General features: G+C 48.3%; 1 protein-coding gene and 1 long non-coding RNA gene across 5 annotated transcripts in view; one reads left to right on the top strand and one right to left on the bottom strand.

The window, feature by feature from the left end:
* PIK3R3 (phosphoinositide-3-kinase regulatory subunit 3) overlaps positions 1–20,722 on the bottom strand; it is a 78,059-nt gene that overhangs the window by 23,592 nt on the left and 33,745 nt on the right. Inside the window, exons 1-2 of one of the 4 annotated variants that reach the window (XM_021285620.2) lie at positions 8,153–9,021; positions 6,976–7,006 (exon numbers count right to left, since the gene is read on the bottom strand). The exons of 2 other annotated variants lie outside the window; for them this stretch is intronic. Coding sequence is in view for 1 of the 2 variants with exons in the window: in XM_065071476.1 (XP_064927548.1) it covers positions 8,153–8,258 (106 nt within the window). In the remaining variant the exon portion in view is untranslated. Of the gene's footprint in view, positions 1–6,975; positions 7,007–8,152; positions 9,023–20,722 lie in introns of those variants that run through there. One more of the 4 variants, XM_065071476.1, reaches the window with a different exon arrangement.
* Positions 9,570–13,549, top strand: LOC110357774 (uncharacterized). Its single transcript, XR_002411607.2, has 3 exons — positions 9,570–9,984; positions 10,526–10,616; positions 11,684–13,549. It is a non-coding gene; the product is annotated as an uncharacterized LOC110357774 (long non-coding RNA).

Here is a 20,722-nt window from a genome sequence, read left to right as displayed (position 1 = left end):
TCACAAGCATCTTTTCTACCCCTCCACAGGTAGAATTTTCAAACAGCTGTTAAAAAAATACTCTTTGGTCAATACATGGAGATAGAATTTGCATAGGAATAAGGAAAACTAAATTTAGCATAAGCATAGAGCTACAGCAATACAGAACAAAGAACCAGCTTTTCATTGTAGAAGACGGAGAATGAAGTCAGGCCTGAGCAGTGACACGCTGGTTAGAAGACCTACCCAAGCCAAAAGAAAAAGGCATTTTAAACAAAAACAGCCCAGGGCTGTTTTCTCCAGATATTTCAAAGACCAACCATCCATCCAGACGTCAAGTACAAACCTCATAGGAGAGCAAATTCACAGAAATAATCAGCACTACTGAGAAGTTTGCTGCACAAGAGCCACTTAAAAATAATAATAATACAGCTGTAAATACATGTGACTCTGGCTGCTCTAAGCAGCATTTTATTTTAACTTGCCACTAGCTCAGACCTTTCAGAGCAGTATTTAAATTGTTCCTTATACAGTACCCGTCCTTGTGCTATGTCAAACTATTTTCTAGTCACCAAAGCAGAAATATTACAACACCTTCTAAACTGCTAGCAGAGAGCCATCTAAATCAAGATCAAAAGGTGCGCTTCAAATCAACACCGCAGAAGAAATTTGAAGTTAGAAATGTATTCAGAGGAAAAGTGTTGTACATTGTGTCATGAGTCATCTTTCCTAAGAGCTTTGATCTTGGAGGAAGCTCCACCAGGCCGAAGCCCCAGCCCATGCGGTATCCCCAGCAGAAGCGGAGTCTCAGGGCAGGGAAGGATTTGTTGAGCTGGACTCAGCTGACACAGCCCCTGCTCATGCTGAGAGCTCACGATGTAACAGAGGAAATGGATTCAGTCTTCTCACTCTCACACCGTGATTTTCAAAATATTTTAATGAAATCCATTTCACAGCAGCAGTTTAACTTCTTTCACCCTCCCAAAAGTGATCAGTGAGACTGTACTGTCCCCTTCAAAACAGAAAGGATCTTAAACACTCAACTCATTGGTTCAAGTTTCCTTGTATCCTTCAAGAGACTTTTTAGAGACAGGAGTCAGACTAAGATGCCACAAACACCAAAGACTTCTAATTCAACACTTGGGAGGAGTTTCTCTGAGGCCAACAGTCCCAATTCCTATCATGACCTGACTACACAGGGCAGTGCAGCACAAGTACTAACAGCCTGGGAAATTTAATTGCAAGGTACAAATTCAGGTGGTAACAGACAACAGAACTGACATGCACGATGTTGTCAATGAGCTGACATACACGATGTTGTCAATGAACTGACATACACGATGTTGTCAATGAACTTCTCATCCACATCTCACCTCTTAAACATTTTCCTGGGGTGTTGGAGTGTAAACCCTACTGCCCACACTCAAAACGCACCCAAACAGCAGATTCCCTCATTACAGCAATTTTTCTCTAGCTCCATTGCATGAACTCCAGTTTGGGGTTTTTTGTTTTGGGTGTTTTTTGAGGGGAAGGATGCAAGGAAGGAAAGAATTCCTCCAAAAGCAATGATGATCATGTGCAGCATCTGATTTGAGGGGCTATAGAGGCAGAAATTCAGATAAGGCTACAGAAGGTAAAAACCACAAAAAAATGGCATCTGTGGATCTTTTTCTTTCATGGGAAAGAGCAGGAGAAAACTGCTCAAATACAAGAGTTCCAATGTCACAGCAATCCTAAACTGAAGTTATTCTTTAGCAAAAGAACAAACAAGTAGGGCATATGAATTGATCGGGTTTTTTATTTGTCCAAACCCACAATTTTCTGGGCTGAGAAACACGATGTTTTTCAAGCCTATCCCAAATAACCATGCATCAGCTTTGGGGATATCTGATTTTAGAAGAAGAAACATTCCTATGAACTATCACTAAAATAACATTTTTCCAATTCACAAAAACCGGTAGAGAACGTGGAGCAATGTTGGAAGCAGTGGCAGGTTGAAGGAGTTGAAGTATTTCATCTCATTTCAAAAGAGCGCTGGATGGAAGGGAGCCGTCTCCAGTGTGCTGCTGCCCTGAAAGCCAGAGGAGAACCTGGATCCTGTTCAGCCACCAGAAAGCTTCAAAGGACATTGTGCTTTGGCATCAGGACTCACCAGGCAGCTGGTCGGTGTCCAGCAGGGCAGCTGGGGTCCTTTTAGGCAAGTTCTACAACCGGCATCACTTTGCTTCTTTTGAACGGTGTGAACTCCTCTAAAATTCCCTGTATATAACCACTTTTCTTCAGAAGAACTAGGAGTACATAAAGTACCGGAATATATTCACTAAAATGTTGCAAAATCTTTGTCTATTGAGTGGAGGACACAGCAAAGATTAAGGACAATGAAAATACAATCTCTGCTGAAGAAGTAATATCCACTCACATTGTTTGGGAGCCCAGCACCAGCTCATACACTGTAGTTTAGATTATATGGACAAGGAAATTCTTGCTTACTTAACTATCGTGCCGATTTTAACCTGTCAGAAGAAATAAGACAAAAAACAGAAGAAAAAAGAAAATCTGACTTATTTCCATAGGGGCATTTAGTACACGAGCAGAGTCTGTTCTTTTAACATTACTCAGCAACCTACTTTACAAAAATGAGTTTCCAAAAAAATCAAGCTAGAACACACCTATTGCTTTAATGGGCCAAAGTTTTATAGCAACCTGTTTCAACATAGTTAACAGTCTTTTTGACAATAATAAAGCCTAAGCTTTGATACATACAGAGAATGCTGATAAAAGTATTCTTTATGCTGCTGTTTCCACTGTTCTCTAGTTCTCTGCCCAAAAAGTGACTCACTAAACAACCAACATGAGATGATGTAAGGCACCCAACTGCTTTTAGTACTGGGCGCAGATGTGTATGACCAGCTATGCCTCTGTTTTCCCAAGCTGTAGAGCAAAGATAAGCCCAAATAGCTTCATTCTAGAATAAGATAATCATGCAAGCAATGGTGAAGACAGAAGTCAACTGTGCTGCTTGAGAAAACTATATTCCCCAAAGGAAACTCCAAGAAGAATCTTCTTTAGAACAGGTGAGGTAAAAGGAAGCAACACCGTGATTAATTCCTGTCAGGTACAGGCATCACGCAATACAGACAATTGTTTGGAACAACAATTGCAGAAATAGCATTTGCTGCAGATTCAGCTTTCAAACACACAGTGAAGAGCTTAGTTTCTTCTCAGAACATTCTATTTGTTTTAGTTTGCATGAACCTACAGCTTTACAGAACACAGGGCTGAACAACTCCCTTCAGCAAGCTTTCCCTCCCCAACTATTTCTACATCATCTGAAAGCCTACTGATAAAAATGTCAGCCTTTTAAAGTAGGCTCTCTCATCTCAAGCAAAGCCTCATTTCACTTTATATTAATGATGCTATTTTTTATGTTCATGTATTTAATTGAAAGCTGATGAGTGATATTCTTTAACAGAGCCATCAAAATGAAAACCAAGTGCAAGGAATGCAAAAGCGAGCCTGAAAATGCAATCAAGAAACAAAAAATGGTTACAGCAGTCATTAAATGAAAAGGCCAGTAGAGAAATCCAGGCGTAACAAGGACAGACTACAAGCATTTCACATCCCTGTTCTCATAGGAGCTGAGACTCCAATTAAAATCATTTTCCAGGACATGCAGAGTACAAGTGACTGAGCCTTATTTATTCCCTGCTCTACCCCAAAACAGTCAGCACAAACTTCCCTTCTGTAATAAGGAAACTCCCGATCTCCAACATCTGCTTTTTGGAAACATGACTTTCAGAAATACTTAAATTTGCAATGGAGACAGTTGCTGCTACAGTGCTGCTGTCTTAATTACATGCACTAGTAGAACCATTATTGTTTTTTTTAAGACGTGTAAGGGCAGAACTTTTGTTTGATAAGCTTCCGGAGTCAGCTCAGATAAACTGAAGGACACTACTGACAACGCTATTAAAATCTGCATCTGTTCTCCCACTGGAAAACCAGTCAGGCATAGACATGCGGTGTTCACCTACATCTGGGCACTGCACACCACAAACCCCATTTGAGAAGCCACATTCAGCTTCCCCTATAACATTGATAATGATACAGCAGGACTGGTATCCGAGCAAACACTGCCCTTGAGATCAGAACCCTATGTTTTCCAAATTACAATTATAGTATCGCTTCCCTAAAACAAGGGTTTGCAAATTATATATAAGAAAATAGAAACTATAATGAATAAATATACTTTTTCCCTTGAATACTTGTCTCACTCATAGCAACAGCAGTGCTGCTTTTGCAAAGTAGACTAAACTAAGAGGCCTAGAGATTATTGCTGCCCCCCCTTCATTATTAAAAGATTTTGTAGCAACAGCATTGTTACAGCAAGTCTCAGCACATGAGGTAAGGAAGAGTAATACTCTTGGAAAACAGTGGTTGGGTCAAGTTATAGATGTGGTTGGTCATATTTGGGCCTAACAGGCTTCAAAATGGTAGCTTGCTTATAGCTTTAGGACAAACACTTTTTCTGTTATCTGCTCCTAGAGCCCACTCTGCATTAGTAAGCCTACTTTAAACTTGTGGGTTTCTTCATAACCCACGCAAATGGAACTAACCTCTAATTTGTAGTTGAGCCTTTGCTGACATCTGTATCTGAAATCCCAGCAGAACACTCTTACTGATTTTCATCGAAGTGTGACAAAATTTATTCAGTGATTACACATTTTATCATCAACACTACTATCCCAGATCTACAGAGGGAAAGACATTACTTAGTCCTACTAATGAGAAGCAGGTTAATAGATAGGTAGTTATTCTGCTAACTTTTGTAGTCAATTCAACATCTTCCATTCAAAAACTTCTGGCAGTAACAACTTTTTGCAGACCTGAACAGAAGTTAAATAAAAACTAAATTCAATCCAGTAACCCATTTCCTTGTCTTTTCAGACAGCAAGACACACAGCAAGAACGAACATACAAATGAACCCCTGACAGCCAGTTTTCTAATGCCAGAATCAGCATATGATGCTGCTATGGCCATAGTACTCTGTATTAATCCCAATTTGAAAATTTAGAAGCTACTATGTTAGCTATATGCAACTGATGGTTCCAGTTTTGTCTTTAGACACTGAAAGTTAGTTAGTTGCACCTAGTATTATTTGCCACATATAGATCCTACCTTATGCCAGTGATACATTTTATTATGCATTTATACATGCAAGCAGAAGGGAAAGGTTCTAGGTAACAGGAGTCACCCTGCTGGTTGTCACCACTGTTGCTCCTGTATTAGTTGTGCTGCTCTAAGGCGAGCTTTGCAAAGCTGGCAGAACTGAATCCCTAATGCCAGCACTCTATTTAGGAGAACTGTCCCACTCCTATGTTTAGGATGGATTAAAAGCTAGTAGAAAGCTTGCAATCCCGTGTTGCCTGACCCTGCCTCTGCTGGAGTTGGGGAAAACTCACGTGTGAGAGAGGTATCAACTTTATTAATTTTGGGCTTTTGAGCAAGCCTTCTAGCAAAGACGCTTCAGGACCTGCTCTGAGCATCCACTCACACCTACAACCCCAGACAGAAAACAGGAGCACACTGCTGAGCTGGTGCAGGTGCACTGAGGCCTGACAGGAGCTGTGGCTGCACTGCAGGCTGCCTGCCATCACGGGATTTTATTTCTGCATTATTATTGGGCAACGCTAAGGTGGGTATTAAGACAGCCTGCTGAGATAAATTAAAGGTCTACCGGCCATTAACAAGAAACAGTATTCCCACCCTTGAATTAGAGGTTATGGGTGACACTGCACATTATGTTCACCTTGCTTTTGTCTTCTGCCTGAAGTTTAGATGCACTTAAAAGAGCAGTCACGCACGATTTGAGACACTTGGCTCCTGGTATCAGCCCATGCCCAGTACTGCAGCATAAAGACCAACCAGGGATCTCTTCACGCAAGTTCTGCGGACAAAAGACCACGCTGCCTCTTTTGGCAGTGGGGACACTTGCCACATATTGTTAGTTTGTGCACTGCTGAGAAAACATATTGCCACCATTCAGCTGCTCAGGCACTCCAGCCGCCGCGCGGGTGGACGCTATACTGAAAACCTTCACAAATTTTTGTTGGAAGCGGGCCAAATGGAGTTGTGGTTGTTACCGGGTGCAAATGCAGAGACTTTATCCCAAGGTATGCCAAGTGTTTCAGCCTTCCAAATAAATTCCTCCACATTCCCCTTAGGGATGACCTATCATCCTGGTCCAGAAAACACTTTCCTACCCCACTTTGCACACGGAAAATGCAGACTACCCCTGCCATGCTCTCTCTCCCTTCCCCTGCAATTTAAAAGTCATAGTGCTACAAAACCAGGACAAACACATGGGACCATCCCATGCATCATTCCCAGCTCTGGCTCTTCCAGAGGATCAGCATGTAACATTAAGTCCTTTCACTCACTGGTGTTCAGACCATGCGGAGCCTTGATCCCTGACTAGAGGTCTTCCATGATGGAAATATTGGTATTATTAATGACAGATGCATTGCTTATTAATGTGAATTTCCAAAGGCTGTATGGTCGAATTCCTGCAGAAATACTGAAAAGTTGTTTTCTGATGAGTTCAGTTAGGCCAGCTCACACTATGCCATTTAAGGAGCTTTAATTGTTTTTAAGAAAAAACCCCCACAATTGTTTTAAGTCACCTACAATAGAACTGGGGTTTTTGTTCACTTGATACAAGCAAAACCAACTACTAACCTCATGAATTGTTAAAATCAAAAGCATTTACAAGAAAGATACTCTCTGAAATTCACAGAAGCAAGCAAACAGATTTGACTGAACTTTATTATGCTTTCAGGAATAACTTCTAAAAATAGGTAGTGTCAGCTATGCAAGAATTTAACAAGTAGTGGCCAGTATTGTGCATCTGAGATCTGTCCAATTTTAAAAGCAGAATTACCAGAGGAAGTGCATACAGGTCCTTAAGATCCAAAAATCTCAGGATGATCACCTACCTCCTCCTCTTTTAATTAAAGTACCACACACCTAAGGAGAGAAAAAAAGAGCTCACTCCACTGAAACAAAGAGATTAAACCACACTTGGAGATACAAGCCACAAATCAATCACAGACTGAAAAGCGCATTTCAAAAATCTAACAGTACATGCCTCACAGAAGATACCACTTAGAAGTGGTTATTTGCTACCAATTTCTCTGCAGGCTAAGATTTTTTTGATGCATATTTTACTGTACCTTCTGGCTGTACAGATCAGAGACCTGAGAACATAAAGGCTCTTCAATTATCTTACTGCCCTCAGCCTCTTACACTCATACAGGTATAGATACAGTTTCAGCAGTACCCATTTATTGCTTGCTTTAACTCATGACCAAAAAAAGGGTCAACCTCTTCTCTTCATAAGCATTCCCTCACTCTTCAGACTCAAAAGAAACTTTCTGTCCTATCTAAAAACTTCAGGCAAGTGAGGAGACAACACATTTCTTCATTTCCAGCACGGGCAATCCATCAGGGAAAAAAAAAAGTTGCACCAAACCCTTTTGAATGAGGTTATTAAATGTTATCAAAGTAACAGTGCCTCCAGGGATGGATTCCAGCCTGTTCCCATGTATTACCCCCCAGCACCGACACCCAGAGCCACCACACACCTCATCTGTCAACGCTGAAACAGAGCTGGGGAGAAACGGGTCTCAGAGCCTGTAAAAGCGATTAAACTGGAACTGAACGGAGGTGGGTAAATCACTGCCATCAAAGTGTTACAGGCGCATAAAGGCACACAGGTGAAGAGGCTAATAAAAACGCTTCTCTAGAAGTGAACGTAGCCGAAAAATACGGTTTTCAATAAAGACTTAAAAAAAGGAGACTCGGGAGAGAGGCTGCGAGCAGCTCTTCTCCTCCTGCCTCCTTCCACCTCCCAAAGGGCACCATCAATAGCAGCTATCCTCCCAGCTCCCCCAAAAAACGATATTAAAACACTTCAGCCCAGGAGACAGCGGGTTCAAGTCCCTGCAAAGTTTATGCGGGCATCAAAGTTTAACTACAGATAATTCCCCCCCCCCCATCCTCCCATAGATTCCCTCTCCTCTTCCCAACGGGAAAAGTCTGCAAGGAGGAGGGAGGGGAGAGAAGGTAGGAATGAAAGGCTTGGGGGAACACGGGCAGGTTTCGGCTCCCTACCTGGAGGGTCCATTTCAATGTAAAATATCAGCTCAGTGGAATAGGGCATCATCACTTCCCGCCAGTCCGTGTCATCGCGGTCCATATCCCACACCGTGTTGTACATCGCGACAGTCAAGTCCCGGCAGGTTTATAAATAAGAGATTGGCTTGCGCGGCTTTTAACGGAAGGGAAAAATATATATATATAAAAGAAGGGGGGGGGGAAAGCCCGAGAAGAATCCACGCCGTTCAAAAATAACACTTACGGCCAAAAAAAAAAAATTAAAAAAATCGCAAATTAATTAAAAAAATCCACACGAGCAACCTCAGCAGCTGCCCTGCAGGAACTAAGATAGGTAGTTATATAGATAAATAAAGACAGAGTGCTTCTTTTTGTTTAAAAAGACACCTTTCCACAGAAAAGCCACTTTCCTGAATTCTCTCTAAAAATCGCCATTTTCGGGATACTTGTAAAACACCGGGCTGAAAGCAAAACAAAACGCCCGCACAAAAGGGGAGGGAGGGTGAGGAGAAGCGGACAAAAAGGGGAGATGTCGGTCTCTTGGATGAATTCTTTCCGCCGGCGGAGGAGAAGGGAGGGGGCAGCGGGCAACAATAACGGCGGGTGCGGAGCCCGAGCGGGGCGGGCAGCGCTGGGGGCCGCTCGGCCCGCGGTCCCCGCCGGCTCGGCTGAGCTCAGCGCTGGGCGGGCAGCCCACGGCAGCGTCGCCCGCCGTGCCCAGCTGGCAGCCCCGCGCGGCGCAGGCGGCGGCCCCGGGCGGCTCCAGCAGCTCGCAGCCCCGAGCTCTCTGCGGCTCCGCCGGCCCCGCTCGGTTTCATTTTAAGAGGCTCTGAGGGGCCCAACCGTCGCCAACCGCCTCTTGCCGAGGACAAGGCCACGCCCCCCCGGCGCCGCGCGGGAGGGGCCCCGGGGGCGGGGCTTCGCGCCGGCTTTTTAACCCCTTCGAGGAGGACGGAGGGTGGGGGCTGTGTGAGCGGGCGCTTCCATGGGGCAGAGGTGGGGGTGGGCAAAAAAAAAATATATATATATATATCATAAGGGGAAAAGTCTCTCTTCGTGCGGCGAGATATGGTCAGGAAGAAAGCTTGGCACAAACTACAGAGCTACACTTTTCTGACTTTCTCCCCGCTCTCCTTCGCCACTTCGGCCGCCTCTCTCGCCTTCTTTTCCTAGCGATCTCCCCCTCTTCTGAGGCGGGCAGGGGAGGTGGTAGGTCCCTCGGCTGGCCTGTCGCCAAGGGGCTGCTGCCGTAGAGCACGCGCAGGGGGCGGGGGGAGTCGAGCCCAGTTGCCAGAGCTGCTGTCTTTGTCTGAGGCAGCAGCGAACGCCGGGATTGGCAGAGAGCTCCGGCCGGTCCACCCAATCAGCTGGCGGCGAAGCCGGCCGGCTCGATGACGATTGGTTGAGAGCCCCGGTTACTAAGCGGGACAAAGAAAGGCGAGCGCTGAGGCGGAGAGGGGGGACGGGGCTGAGGGGCTGCACGGGCGGCCGGGCCCCGCACTCCGGCCGGGGCAGGTCCGGGGCTGGGCCTGCGACCCCAGCTACAGCCGGCCCCACCGCTAGTGGTGGGGCATCGACCCATGCCCACACCACGGGGAGCCGCGTCCCCCCGGGCCGGTGTCCCGCAGCTACGCTGCAGCCAGGACCGGCCCCTCTTTTGAGATGGGGTCTGAGGGACAGGCCCGGGAGGCCTTTTGCTGGTAGAGCCGTTGTCCCCGTCCCTGGCTGGGGCTTGGGCTGGCCGGCCCCGCTGCAGCACCTCGCAGCTGCCTGCCCTGCTGTTCTGCAGCCCGAAATACGCGTTCTCCTCCACTGCCTGAGTTCTGCAGGTCCTTTGGATTCCAAATTACAACCTGAGCATTTCAGCGGGTGCCATAACCATCTGCTAAGGGGAGTGTGACCCTCCGGGAAACCCAGCGCTCTTTCTAGTGACATAACCGTGGGGGGGGGGCGAGCGGGCGGGAAGCAGAGAAGGCACCCAACCGGGTGGCTGCCTTTCACAAAATTTGGGATCAATCTGAGCTGCAAACACACCCAAAGCTGAACCTCAGCCTGCCTGCGGCTGGCCAGACTGAGCCCGCAGCCCACAAGCACCATCGGGAGGCAGAAGTGCAGCCAGCTCGGCAGCCAGCCTTGGTGTTAGTGCAGCCAGGCGTGCTTAGAGAAAGGCAAAATGACAGTTGTTGAGAGATTTAGGAAAAGCCCTTTCCAGAGATTTCCAAAGAATGTTGCGGGCACAAGGAGGGACAAGCACCTTGATCTGCTGTGGGGATGTCAGGGAATGTTAGAAAACCCAGCACTGAAGTTGTCTGTTTTATTTGCATTTTAAAGCATGGAAGAATAAGTTATGAATAATTTCTCCTGCTCTAGCACTAGGTAGACGGCTCCTGAAAACATTCTCCTGTCTTAGGTGAACTGGAGGGTGATGGCAACACTGAATAACTGAAATGCTATACCCAGCGTAAGTATGTGCGACGAGCTGGGCACAGAGAATCTGAACTTTGCTGATATATCACAACTTCCATGGCAAGCAATTGAGAGCAGCACTGCTCCAGTAATAGAGCTCCTTGAGGGATGGACAGCTGCAGAGGAGCACGGGGCTTTGACTCAAATAACTCACTGTAGATAAATTAATTTTATATCCCCATCCATGGACTGATTAATCCATGAGAGCCAGATATGATTCCTTTTTCTAATTTTTAAATTAAATTTCTTGGGCTGACACAATATATTAGCTCAAACTTCCCCGAAGTGAAATGCCCCTCCCAAAGCACACCTCCCTCCCAGCGAAATCTAAGTTGGTACCAGGGGTACAAACTGTCCGCTGCCCATGGATGGGGCATGGAACAGGGCTGCAGAGCATCCCTGCAAGGGCCGGCTGGTTGGTGCATGGGAAGATGCTTCTTTGCACCCCACGGTGCTGAGAAATGGGGCTGCCATCGCTACCGTAGCCCTCAAACTTAGATTAGCAGCTCTAGAAGTGGGGGGAAGGAGGGAGAGAGGGTTGAAATTCTTTCTCCCCCTTCCTGCACCTCATTATAAGTCCCACCCACATAAGACCTAATTACTTGGCTTTTATGCTGGCAAAGTGGATTTCATCCTTGCTGTTTCCCATGGTGGTTGCCTTCATTTTCATGGCGGCACTGATGGCTACAGCTTATTGATGTTTTCGCTTTAGTGATTTAAAGCAGAATACATTTTGTTATTAGCACTGGTTTCTCTCATTGCTGCTTTAATCAAAGATGCAATTTAAGGCAAAGGATTGTGTGTAATGGTAAACAGTAGGGTAATGCCTTGAGAGAACAGAATATTAATGTATTTTTATTTCTCAAAACTGCGCTTATGATATATCCAGGATTACTTGGCTCCCAACATGCACGCATGGGGCACTCCCTTTCCTGCCGCACCACCTGCCTTGCAATAGGGGTGAGCAGTGGTGTGCATGTGCGTGCGGCGGGGGAGAGGGAGGCACATGTGCTGCCTTGCACACTGCAAAATCCCCTCTGCCCGTCCGTCTGTCCTCCACAGGCACAAAGTCTGAGCATCCAGTGACACGGCAGTGCCCTTGGAGAACAGAAACACAACCACGAGCACATCGAGCGCTCAGGGATGCTCAAGGTCTGGCAGAGCACTAGATCAACGCGAGTCAGGACGTTCAAACACTGAAATAAAACAACAGTGATAATGACAATGCTTTACCAGGGGGCACAGTGCTCAAGAAAGGGTCCTGGTGAGGAGCAGCCCCTGCAGCCCTGCGCCAGCCGAGAGGCGAACACGGCGTCTGCTGCCTCCCCAGTGACATCCCCCATCGATGGCCATGCATTTGCTCACTTTCATTTCCTTGGATCTGACAATTTGCATTTCAAGGCAAGATTAAATATTGAAGTTTTGAGAGCTTCTATGTGCTTCAGGAGGAGCCGAATGCACCCGCGCTGGAACAGGCTGAACACAGAAAAGCCATTTGTGCCAAACTGCTTGGTTTCCTCTTTGCCGAGCCATGATAATGTGATATCCGACAGCTGAATGTAGGCCACAACAGGCTTTTATAGTTGGAGGGGTGGAGGAGGGAGGGGGGCTGAATCCACCGTGCTGCCAGCCAAACGCACAAAAATGATGAGAGATTTTTGGGGCAGACTGGAGACTCCTGGCTACTCCCGAGATGCAAATATTGGCTTCACCATTAGCACAAGCTCAGGGCCTGCTGGAGGGGAGCTTGTAGAAGGTAGAGCTGCATTCTCATCGGAACAGATGACTCCCCAGCCGGCAGTAAATGCTACACGAAATTACTAGCCTTGCGCTGCACAGACACCAGGATTTGTGGAGTATCTGCCGTAATTGGTGGCCAGCTTCCCATGGGGGTGGCCACATCTTGCAAGAAACTGTATGAGAACAACCGGTCACAGCAGTTTGGTTTAGTTAACAGATTATTCCTGCCTGTTTCTCACCTCCTGGTGACGAGGAGTCGAGGGGAGGGTCAGCCTGCTTTGGCTCAGACGCTGCCTCTGGGGTCTCAGCGCTCCAAGCTCAACCTGGGGCTTGCTGGCAGGAGAAGAGGTGGTGGGGAAAGGCAAAGGTTCATCCTGTCATCCTGCACCAGCGCGGTGCTGGCAGCATGGGAAAGGCACAAGAACCATCTTTCCCTTGAGTTCTACAATCTGAATCTCAAAAATACCCCAGGACCACAAAGCATTTGCCTGAATATTAAGAGTATTAACCCCTGCATGGGCAAAGTAGCAGCAGTTTCCTTCCCTGGATCCTCCTGCACTTTCATGTGAAATGTAATGGGTGCTTTTAACCAGGATTGTGCTATCTCCTCTGTGCTTTAGAGTCATTTTATGTGTTAAGGGGCTGCAACACAGTTGCCTCGCTCCACCCCAGATGCGGCCGCATTTCTGTGGTGAGAAAGAACTCTGGCAAGTGTGCTGAAGTCGGGTGCCTTGGTTTGAAAATTATACATTGCATTAAAAACCTGTATTAAAGAATAATATGTGGTCTGCAAAAACATTCAAGTGAAACACTTCGGTGTTAGGAAGTGTCTTATTTACAGCTGTCAGAGCAGCTCATGCCCTCTTCCCTTCTCTGTCCACACAACAAGCAAAGAGGTCAAAATAGGGGCTCACGTACGCAAAGGTCGTAGCACAACGCATGCACGGAGTTGGGCTTGCAAGGAATCATACATGAGGCATTTCCTAACTTAAAAGGACTTGGCTTTGCTCTGTAAACAATGTTTTTTTAACATAGGAAATAACAACCAAAAAAACCCCTTTTCAATAAATGTCTACGACTTAGGTTATTGCAGCTGGACCTGAGGTATTCCTCAGCAAGGTTTGGACTGGCCTGTCCTCCCTGCTCCAGAGGTTTCTCCCCCCAAAATTGCAGGAATCACAGTTGGGGCTGGAAGCAGAAGCTGCTCACCTGCGAGGGGAGAGGAGCCCCGTGTGGCTTTTGCCACCAGGCAGCAAATGCTGGCCCCGTGCTCTGCCCACGCGTGTCCGGGGTGGACACGTCTGTGCCGAGGGTGCCCGGGGATGGGTGTGCGAGGGGGTGGGCACGGGGGGGTGAGGGAAAGGACACGCCGCGCTGAGCTGTGCTGAATTGCTGCTTTGGCAGACAGCACCGGGCCAGCTCTTTAGAAAGTTCACGTTCAGTTATTGTTTTGACAGGCTGCCAAAGTTTTCCTGAGGAATGCAGGCAGCAGAAGGGAAATGGCGATTTTCAAACTTGTGTGTTTTTTTTTTTTAATAACTCAGCCAAACCAGAATGGAATTTCATGGGAAAAGCGAAAGGTACATCTCTAGCCTCGGGGCATCGTCGCTGCCAAATTTCAGAGGCTGGCTGCGAACAATGGAGGTGTCGGAGCATCTCCAAAGCAGCGCACACTTGCACGCGCTCGCGTGTGCTCACGCACACTCACACACACACTGGAAGCATCTTTTCTAATGGGCAAGCGCTCCCACCATACACCAAACACCCCCAGAAGACTGACATTAACCCATAATGCTTAAAAACTATGGTTTAAAAGCAGAAGACAAAGCCAGTCTGCAGCTGATGAAAGGTTTGTGATTTGGCCTTGGGAGGACGCTTGGGTCCTTTCCCACCCCAATCCCAGCTGCACACAGTACTGCAGGGACCCCACAGCCATGGCGGGGGGGACCTCCCGTATCCCCACACACTCTTCCCTGTGTCAGTCGCGGAGCCGCAGGGTATTTTGGCAGGTCTCCCTACCCCTAGCAAGGGCAGGAGGTTGCAAGCTCCCGTCCTCCTCCTGCTCCACAGAGGCAGCAGAGCAGCCGGTGAGCCGGGCTCCAGCGCTGCGGCACCCCGAGGTCTGCGGGGCCAGGGAACTGGGCTGGGGAGCTGCCAGTTACCTTATATTTTCCAGTACACTAATTCTTCTTGTCATCTTGCCAGTGACAGAGAGAGTTAAACAGAGCAATCCATTAAAGAAGCAGCCTGACAGACTGATTGTTAAGGGTTTCAGCGATCCCCATTTACACTGGCTTGAAAAAAATTTTGCCTCGAGCAGCTCCAATTACAGAATTATCGGACCACACTCCGGTCCCTTTGTGGTCCCTTTGTGCACTTCGCATCTCTGTCATCGTTCCAGGCCTCTCTCTATTGAGTTGCTTGGAAATGGGGAGCAAAATGGAAGGAGACTTGTAACAAGTTCAGAGAAATCAGAGGGGGAAAAAAAGAGAGAAAAAAGGCACCCCCTCAATTCTAATGTCCTAAACCAGGACATTTTTGAAATGTAACACTGTATAGGAATTTAAAATATTTTTCACTTCCTCTCTTCATTGCTTTAATGCACTGGAACTACTTGCTCAGATTTTTTTTTCCAAGGAATGTACAATAACCACTCTGTAAATTCCTCAGGTCTGATTTTAAGAGGAACTGTAGAACTTTATTCATGGAGGAAAAAAATAATCCCAATGCCTTCCTGCAATAACTCTTTCTTTTTAATAAACATGGCAGCATGTGTTTTGATCACAGCCAGTGATGCAGGCGGCAGGAAGAGGAAATCAACGGCGGGTCTAGGAAGAGTGAGGTCTTGTCCCTGTCCTGCTGCCGTCCCACTTGGTGACCATCGGGCTGAATTGCCAGCACCAGTTAGAACGTGGCAGCATTCCCAGTAGGAGGAATTCTGGATAAGCCCAAACGAGTGGTCGCTTCTGCAAATGGAAAACTCCGACTCCGTACGTCTGCTCTTATTATGAAAAAAACCCACAAAAAACAAAACCCACAACACGATAGTTTACATGCCCTGGGATGCAAAGCTGAAGGGTTCCCTATCCCTTCACCCGCAGCAGCTGCATGACATGGACACATGGATGTTATGCACCTGGCCAAACCTGACATCACCTGTTTATCTTCCAGAAAACTCTCCTGCTTCTGGCTTCCCAAACAATTTTATGATCCTGTAGCTAGCGTTATCCTAGTAATAGCATCCTCAAATATCCATCACACATTACCCCATGGTGAGAAAACACCCCCCTTTTCTTGCAGCAGAGATTGTCTAGTTTCCCAGGGTGGATAAATGACAAAGCCACCCCTGGGTACTGCTGGGCAGGGTTGAGATTAAGCTTTGGTGCTGAGGCACAAGCTGAACGCCAGCTTTGCTCTGACCCCAAACAGGAGGAAGTTTCTCATGGCTGGGTCCTCAGTCCTGCCATGGGACTCCCCTGTCCCCATTCTCTTCCCTGGCTTTTTGTGTCCAGGGGACCTCGCTGTGACACATCGGTACTCAGAGCTCTGCCCAGCCGCGGTAACAGAGACTTCCACCCAAAACCTTGGGTGGAGATCGAAAGCGAGAGAAAAAAACCCATAGCAACCCAGGGAATATTGAAAAGTCATCTCGTTTCTTATTAATTGCTTAGGCCAAGAATTCAAACGTCGGCAGCATGTTGGCCGGGGTTGTTTTCCTTGCAGTTATCCACATGCAGTTCATGCCTTGGAAAAGGACCCATTACCATCGTGCATTGTTGCTTAGCTACACGTGCTTTCCCTCTAAGTTTTCCCAAATGGAAACATGGCTCTATTTGCTTTGGAGATCATGTTCCCTGGCTTTCTTTGCTTAACAGTAAATAAGTGCAAGAAGAACAGCCTTGAACGCTAAGCGGGGCAATAAAACAAGCAGCGCTGTGTAGGGTAATCATTCAAAAACCAGCACATGAACATGATTCCTTCCTCGTCCAGCCAAGGCAGTGGACTGAGAGGGCTTGAGCAAAGACAACTTCCAGATCAGCTTACTTAAGACCTTTTTTTCTTTTTTCTGTCCTTTAGATTAAGGTTCTTTCCCTGATGAAAATTTCCAAACCTGAAGAGGAAATTCATTTGAATAATGCTGGGTTCCCAAGAGAAGAATATTAATTTCCTGGAGTAGAGGTGAGACTCTAGGGCACCGAGACCTCACTCGGTGTCTCTGCTGCCTCACTTGCCTTTTGGAGTCCTGGGCATCATCTAGAAACATGCAGGAAAACACCTCCCTCATCCCTGCAAACCACCAAGCCGGTTTGCACCATCAGATGGGACTTTCTCACCATCAAGCCCCCAGATTTGTCAGGTTCACCAAGTCCCGGCTGCAGCGGCAACAAACACGCAACAAATCCAGAGCATTTGGAAGGCATCAGCTTCACTGTCCGTGAATGGAGGGACTGTGCAGCACATTTGTGGCTGGTCCCCCATCTCCTGGGACTGTTGGCCTTTCTAAGCACATGTCTTAGGGCTGACCTGTGCTGGCACAGTGCTCGTGTCCAGGATTTCCAGGTGTTCGTCAGTTTTGTTCCTTGAGGATCAGACAAAACTTGCAACATCTTCAGATTTTACCGAGGCTGAAGCTTTTGGGTGAAAAGGTGGCTGTATCTCTTTTATAACACATAGGTTGGTAGAGATCAAAGGGCAAAAGCTTTGCATCTTAACGCCATGAACATGCGCTGGATGTGAGCGCTGGGTGCCTGCAGCTTCCTGGAGGAGTGGGACACCCCAAAGGGTGAGCGCTTGCCCTGCCTTCTGCCGACAAAGCATGAAATCTTCATTGTCTCCCAAAACAAAAGGTGAGAGACAAAGTAAATAGCGCCGTACTGATTACCAGGCTAACAGACTGGTCTGAGGTTTAACACAACAATTTGCAGGCCAAGAACCTGCCAGAAAGTGAAGAGGGGTATTGTACCTATGCAAATCCCGGCTGGTGGGTTAACACATCCCGAACACTGTGTGCTCTGTGAGAGCTGCCAGCACCTGAAGAAGCCACCTCTACTCGCCCAGCACTTGGAAGCGCTTATCTGGCTTTGACCAAATGTACACAATACAACCTTGTTTTAGGTGGTACCTCCCAGAGGAATGGCCTCTTAAAAGTGCTTTGAGGAATTAAATGAGAGAAAACAGTAGGAGGGGGAGAGGCAGGGGCAAGGGAGAGGAGCTTGCTGCTGCACTACAGAAGAAAAAGCTGGTGGATACCAAAAACATTACATTATGAGACAGGACCAATGTGAGACTGGAAGAGGTGAATGGGTGACCAGGCTCTCTGTCACCCCCAGACAGAGGCTTGGTCCCAAAGTGTCCCTGCAGAAGGACGGGGTTGCTGGTGCCTGTGGGTCTGTGGTGCTCTGGCCAACCTGCCCGTAGCTCCACACACACCGAGCTCATGCACATAATGAATTTTTTCATGAATGGAAAACCCTTTGGGTTTATTGTCTCTGAAAGCCAGGAAACACCTGCCTGTTGCTCAGATAAGTGGAAGGCAGGCAGGGGATTGGCCTGGCAGCACCTCCTTTGCCCCATGTCCTTCCTGGGCACCCTTTGGGTCCCAGCCCCACCAGCACTTGGTGCCCCCACAGTTGGTTTGGAGTTGACCCTCTGAAAATCAAACATCAAAGGGGCTCTTTCAGCAAGGGCTATTTCCACATCAAATGCCTACCTCCAGTCCTGAGCCATCGGGGAGAGAGAGCTCGTCATAAAAGGATAGGGAAGATTAATATTATTTTTCAGAAGTATAATGGGAGGTTTCCACTCCCTGAGCACTTCAGAGCTGGTTTTTGCACAAAGTCAGAATAATTCCAACCCCAAAGGAGAGAGAAAAAGAAAAACACAAGAGAAGAGGTGACAAATCCCTGAAAAAAATGGTTGGTCTGAGTTGAAACATTCATGTCATCGTCACTTTGGGGGCTGGAGGAGGTTGCTACTGGGACACCCTGAATTTCCCATAGGGATGTGTGTCCCCCATCCTCACTCAGAGAAGCAGGGTTGTTCCAGGTGCCTCCTCGATCACAGGGTGCAGGAGGAGGTGGGAAGAGCCTGACACAGACAGTACGAGTTGCAAAGTGGTGGGAGGGAGAAGGAGAGGACAAAGGGTGGAGAAGATGCTGGGAGCACCCTCTTGGGCAAGTGGAACAGGGGAAAACCAGCTCCCAGGTACAACCCTCCTGTGGCTGCATGGAGAGAACAGTGACATGGATCTGGCCCAGCGACTGGCTGGGAGTGCGCCTGGACCACGGCGTGGCTCTGCTTTGGAAAGGCACCCGTGGCCTCAACCCCTTCCTCTTAGAAACACACCATAGTGTCACAGGGGAGCCACATTCCAGCAGCCTTGAGAGCAAGTTTCTGCTCTGTGAGCATGAGCCATTGGGCCAGATGGGCATATAAGCAATTGTTTGATCACTTTCACTGCAGGAACCAACTTGAAAAATACCTTCGATTCACAAGCTTGCAGCCTGCTTCTGAAAAGCCAGACTAGGAGCTGTCTCTCTTCCTGGAAAATCCCTTGCCTGTGTCTGCTGTGTATCCTTTCCTGTGCTGGGAAGGGTTGGGCTGAATGCAGAAGGCAGCCTGGAGCTGGCAGAGCTGCGCTGGGACAATGTCCCCGACCGCTGGGTCAGGGGTGGCAGGGCTCAGCATCTGGGAGGTGATCTGTCCTTGGGAGACTTAGTGCCTTGCTCACTTTTTGCTTCTTGATCATTCAACAGACGGGGCTAAACCTCTCACCAGCGTGCACCTCCCCTTGCTCTGGACTTGGGGTGCAATGAGAAGTGAGGTGCGGGACAGTCCTTGCAGCTCCAAGTCCCCAGTGACATGAGACCTCCAGTGGTTTTCTCTTAACAAGTGGGTAGGGAGAAAATCTTTGTGGGTAAGGGAGAGAAAAATGCAAAATGTGATCCTGAGGGCTCAGAGAAACTCTTCTGGCTAAGCCAAATCTTGCGTTTTCCCAATGCTTGGAGTTGCCCATCCATGAAGAGGGCTGGAGCAGGCACCTTCACCACGTAAATCCCACTTAAGCCCTTAAAGAAACACGTGAGTGGTGACTCAGTTTCACCCGCTGGCCACTTGCAGGGGCAAAGATTTCACATTCACCCAAGAAAGCAGAAAAATCCCCCAGTCCCTCCACTGGAGATCACAGCCGGTGGCCGGAGGGCAGTGATGGGAGAAAGAAGCAGCAAGAGGGTGGTCGGGGAGCGGTTTGGGGGCTGTGCCCATGAGCACCGAGTGCCTCAGAATCCTTCCTCCCTGGCTTTCCTGAACACACGGAGCCAAAGCAGGGGGGTGATGGCAGATGCGGAGACATCAGCTGCCTCCGGGAAGGTGGGGGAAGCCCTGGGAAAGCGGCTTCATGCCGATGACGGGGTCTGACGCACGGCGGGTTGGTGCTGGGAAAGCCAAGGGGTGTGCTGGAAACAGGAGACGCCTGCGGCAAGTGATTGTGCCAGGAGGATACGGCCGGTTTGCTGCCTGTGGGACTTCAAATGCTCTACCCAAAACAACTTACTCAGATTTACTGTAAGCGGCAGCCGGACCATCTATAGCTCGTGGTGAACGTACCAGCCCTGCCTGCAGACAGGGCTCTGGGAGCCAAGCTGGCCCCTGCCCGGCAGGCGGGAGGAGTGCAGCTGGGGGCTCCTTAGCCCTGCCCCTGCCCCCAGGAAAAGTGTTGCTGCTATTTGTGAGAAAGCACTGAAATTTGGTGGGCTGCTTGTTAGGGAGGCAGCGAGTGAGGAATACAAGTGGTGAAACATGGATGAGTTCTTGGGTGTGTGTAACACACATGTACACAAACACACACATGTGCGCGCACACCGGACCCTGCTTGCCCACCTCCATGCTGGCTGGAAACCCCCAGACAGGGCCAGTTCTCAGCATTTCTGGGGTCCCTGTCTAACACTGGAACCCATGGAGCTGCACCCACAGGCACCAGCCCTGCCAGGGCTGTGCACAGGGGGGACATACTCCCTCCTGCCTGCAAACCTGCTCCTCTCCATAGCCAACTCCTGCTCATCGCAGCCTGATGCACAGATCCGCTTGCCACCTCATAGCCTCGAAATGCAACTGTTTGCCCCAGTCAGAGCCCCCCCACCTGTGTGCTGGACCCCTTGGGGCACAGTCACCTGGGGCTGGGTGCATGGGAGGAGAAGCTGGAGGGAGGATGCTGCTGCAGGGACGGGATGTTGCGGCATGGCCATGGAGCTCGTCATTTGGAATGGCTAATTTTCTGCTGACATCAGGGCTGGGACACGGTGAATTCAGTGCTGCTGGTGAGGGAGGAAACCTGGCTGGCTCTTCCGACTTGTGGTCCAGCAA

The sequence above is a fragment of the Columba livia genome, chromosome 8 (genome assembly GCF_036013475.1).
Source record: "Columba livia isolate bColLiv1 breed racing homer chromosome 8, bColLiv1.pat.W.v2, whole genome shotgun sequence".
Taxonomy (NCBI): Eukaryota; Metazoa; Chordata; class Aves; order Columbiformes; family Columbidae; genus Columba; species Columba livia.
The sequence above is the reverse complement of the archived record's forward strand: the minus strand, read 5'-3'. Positions and strand labels throughout refer to the sequence as shown.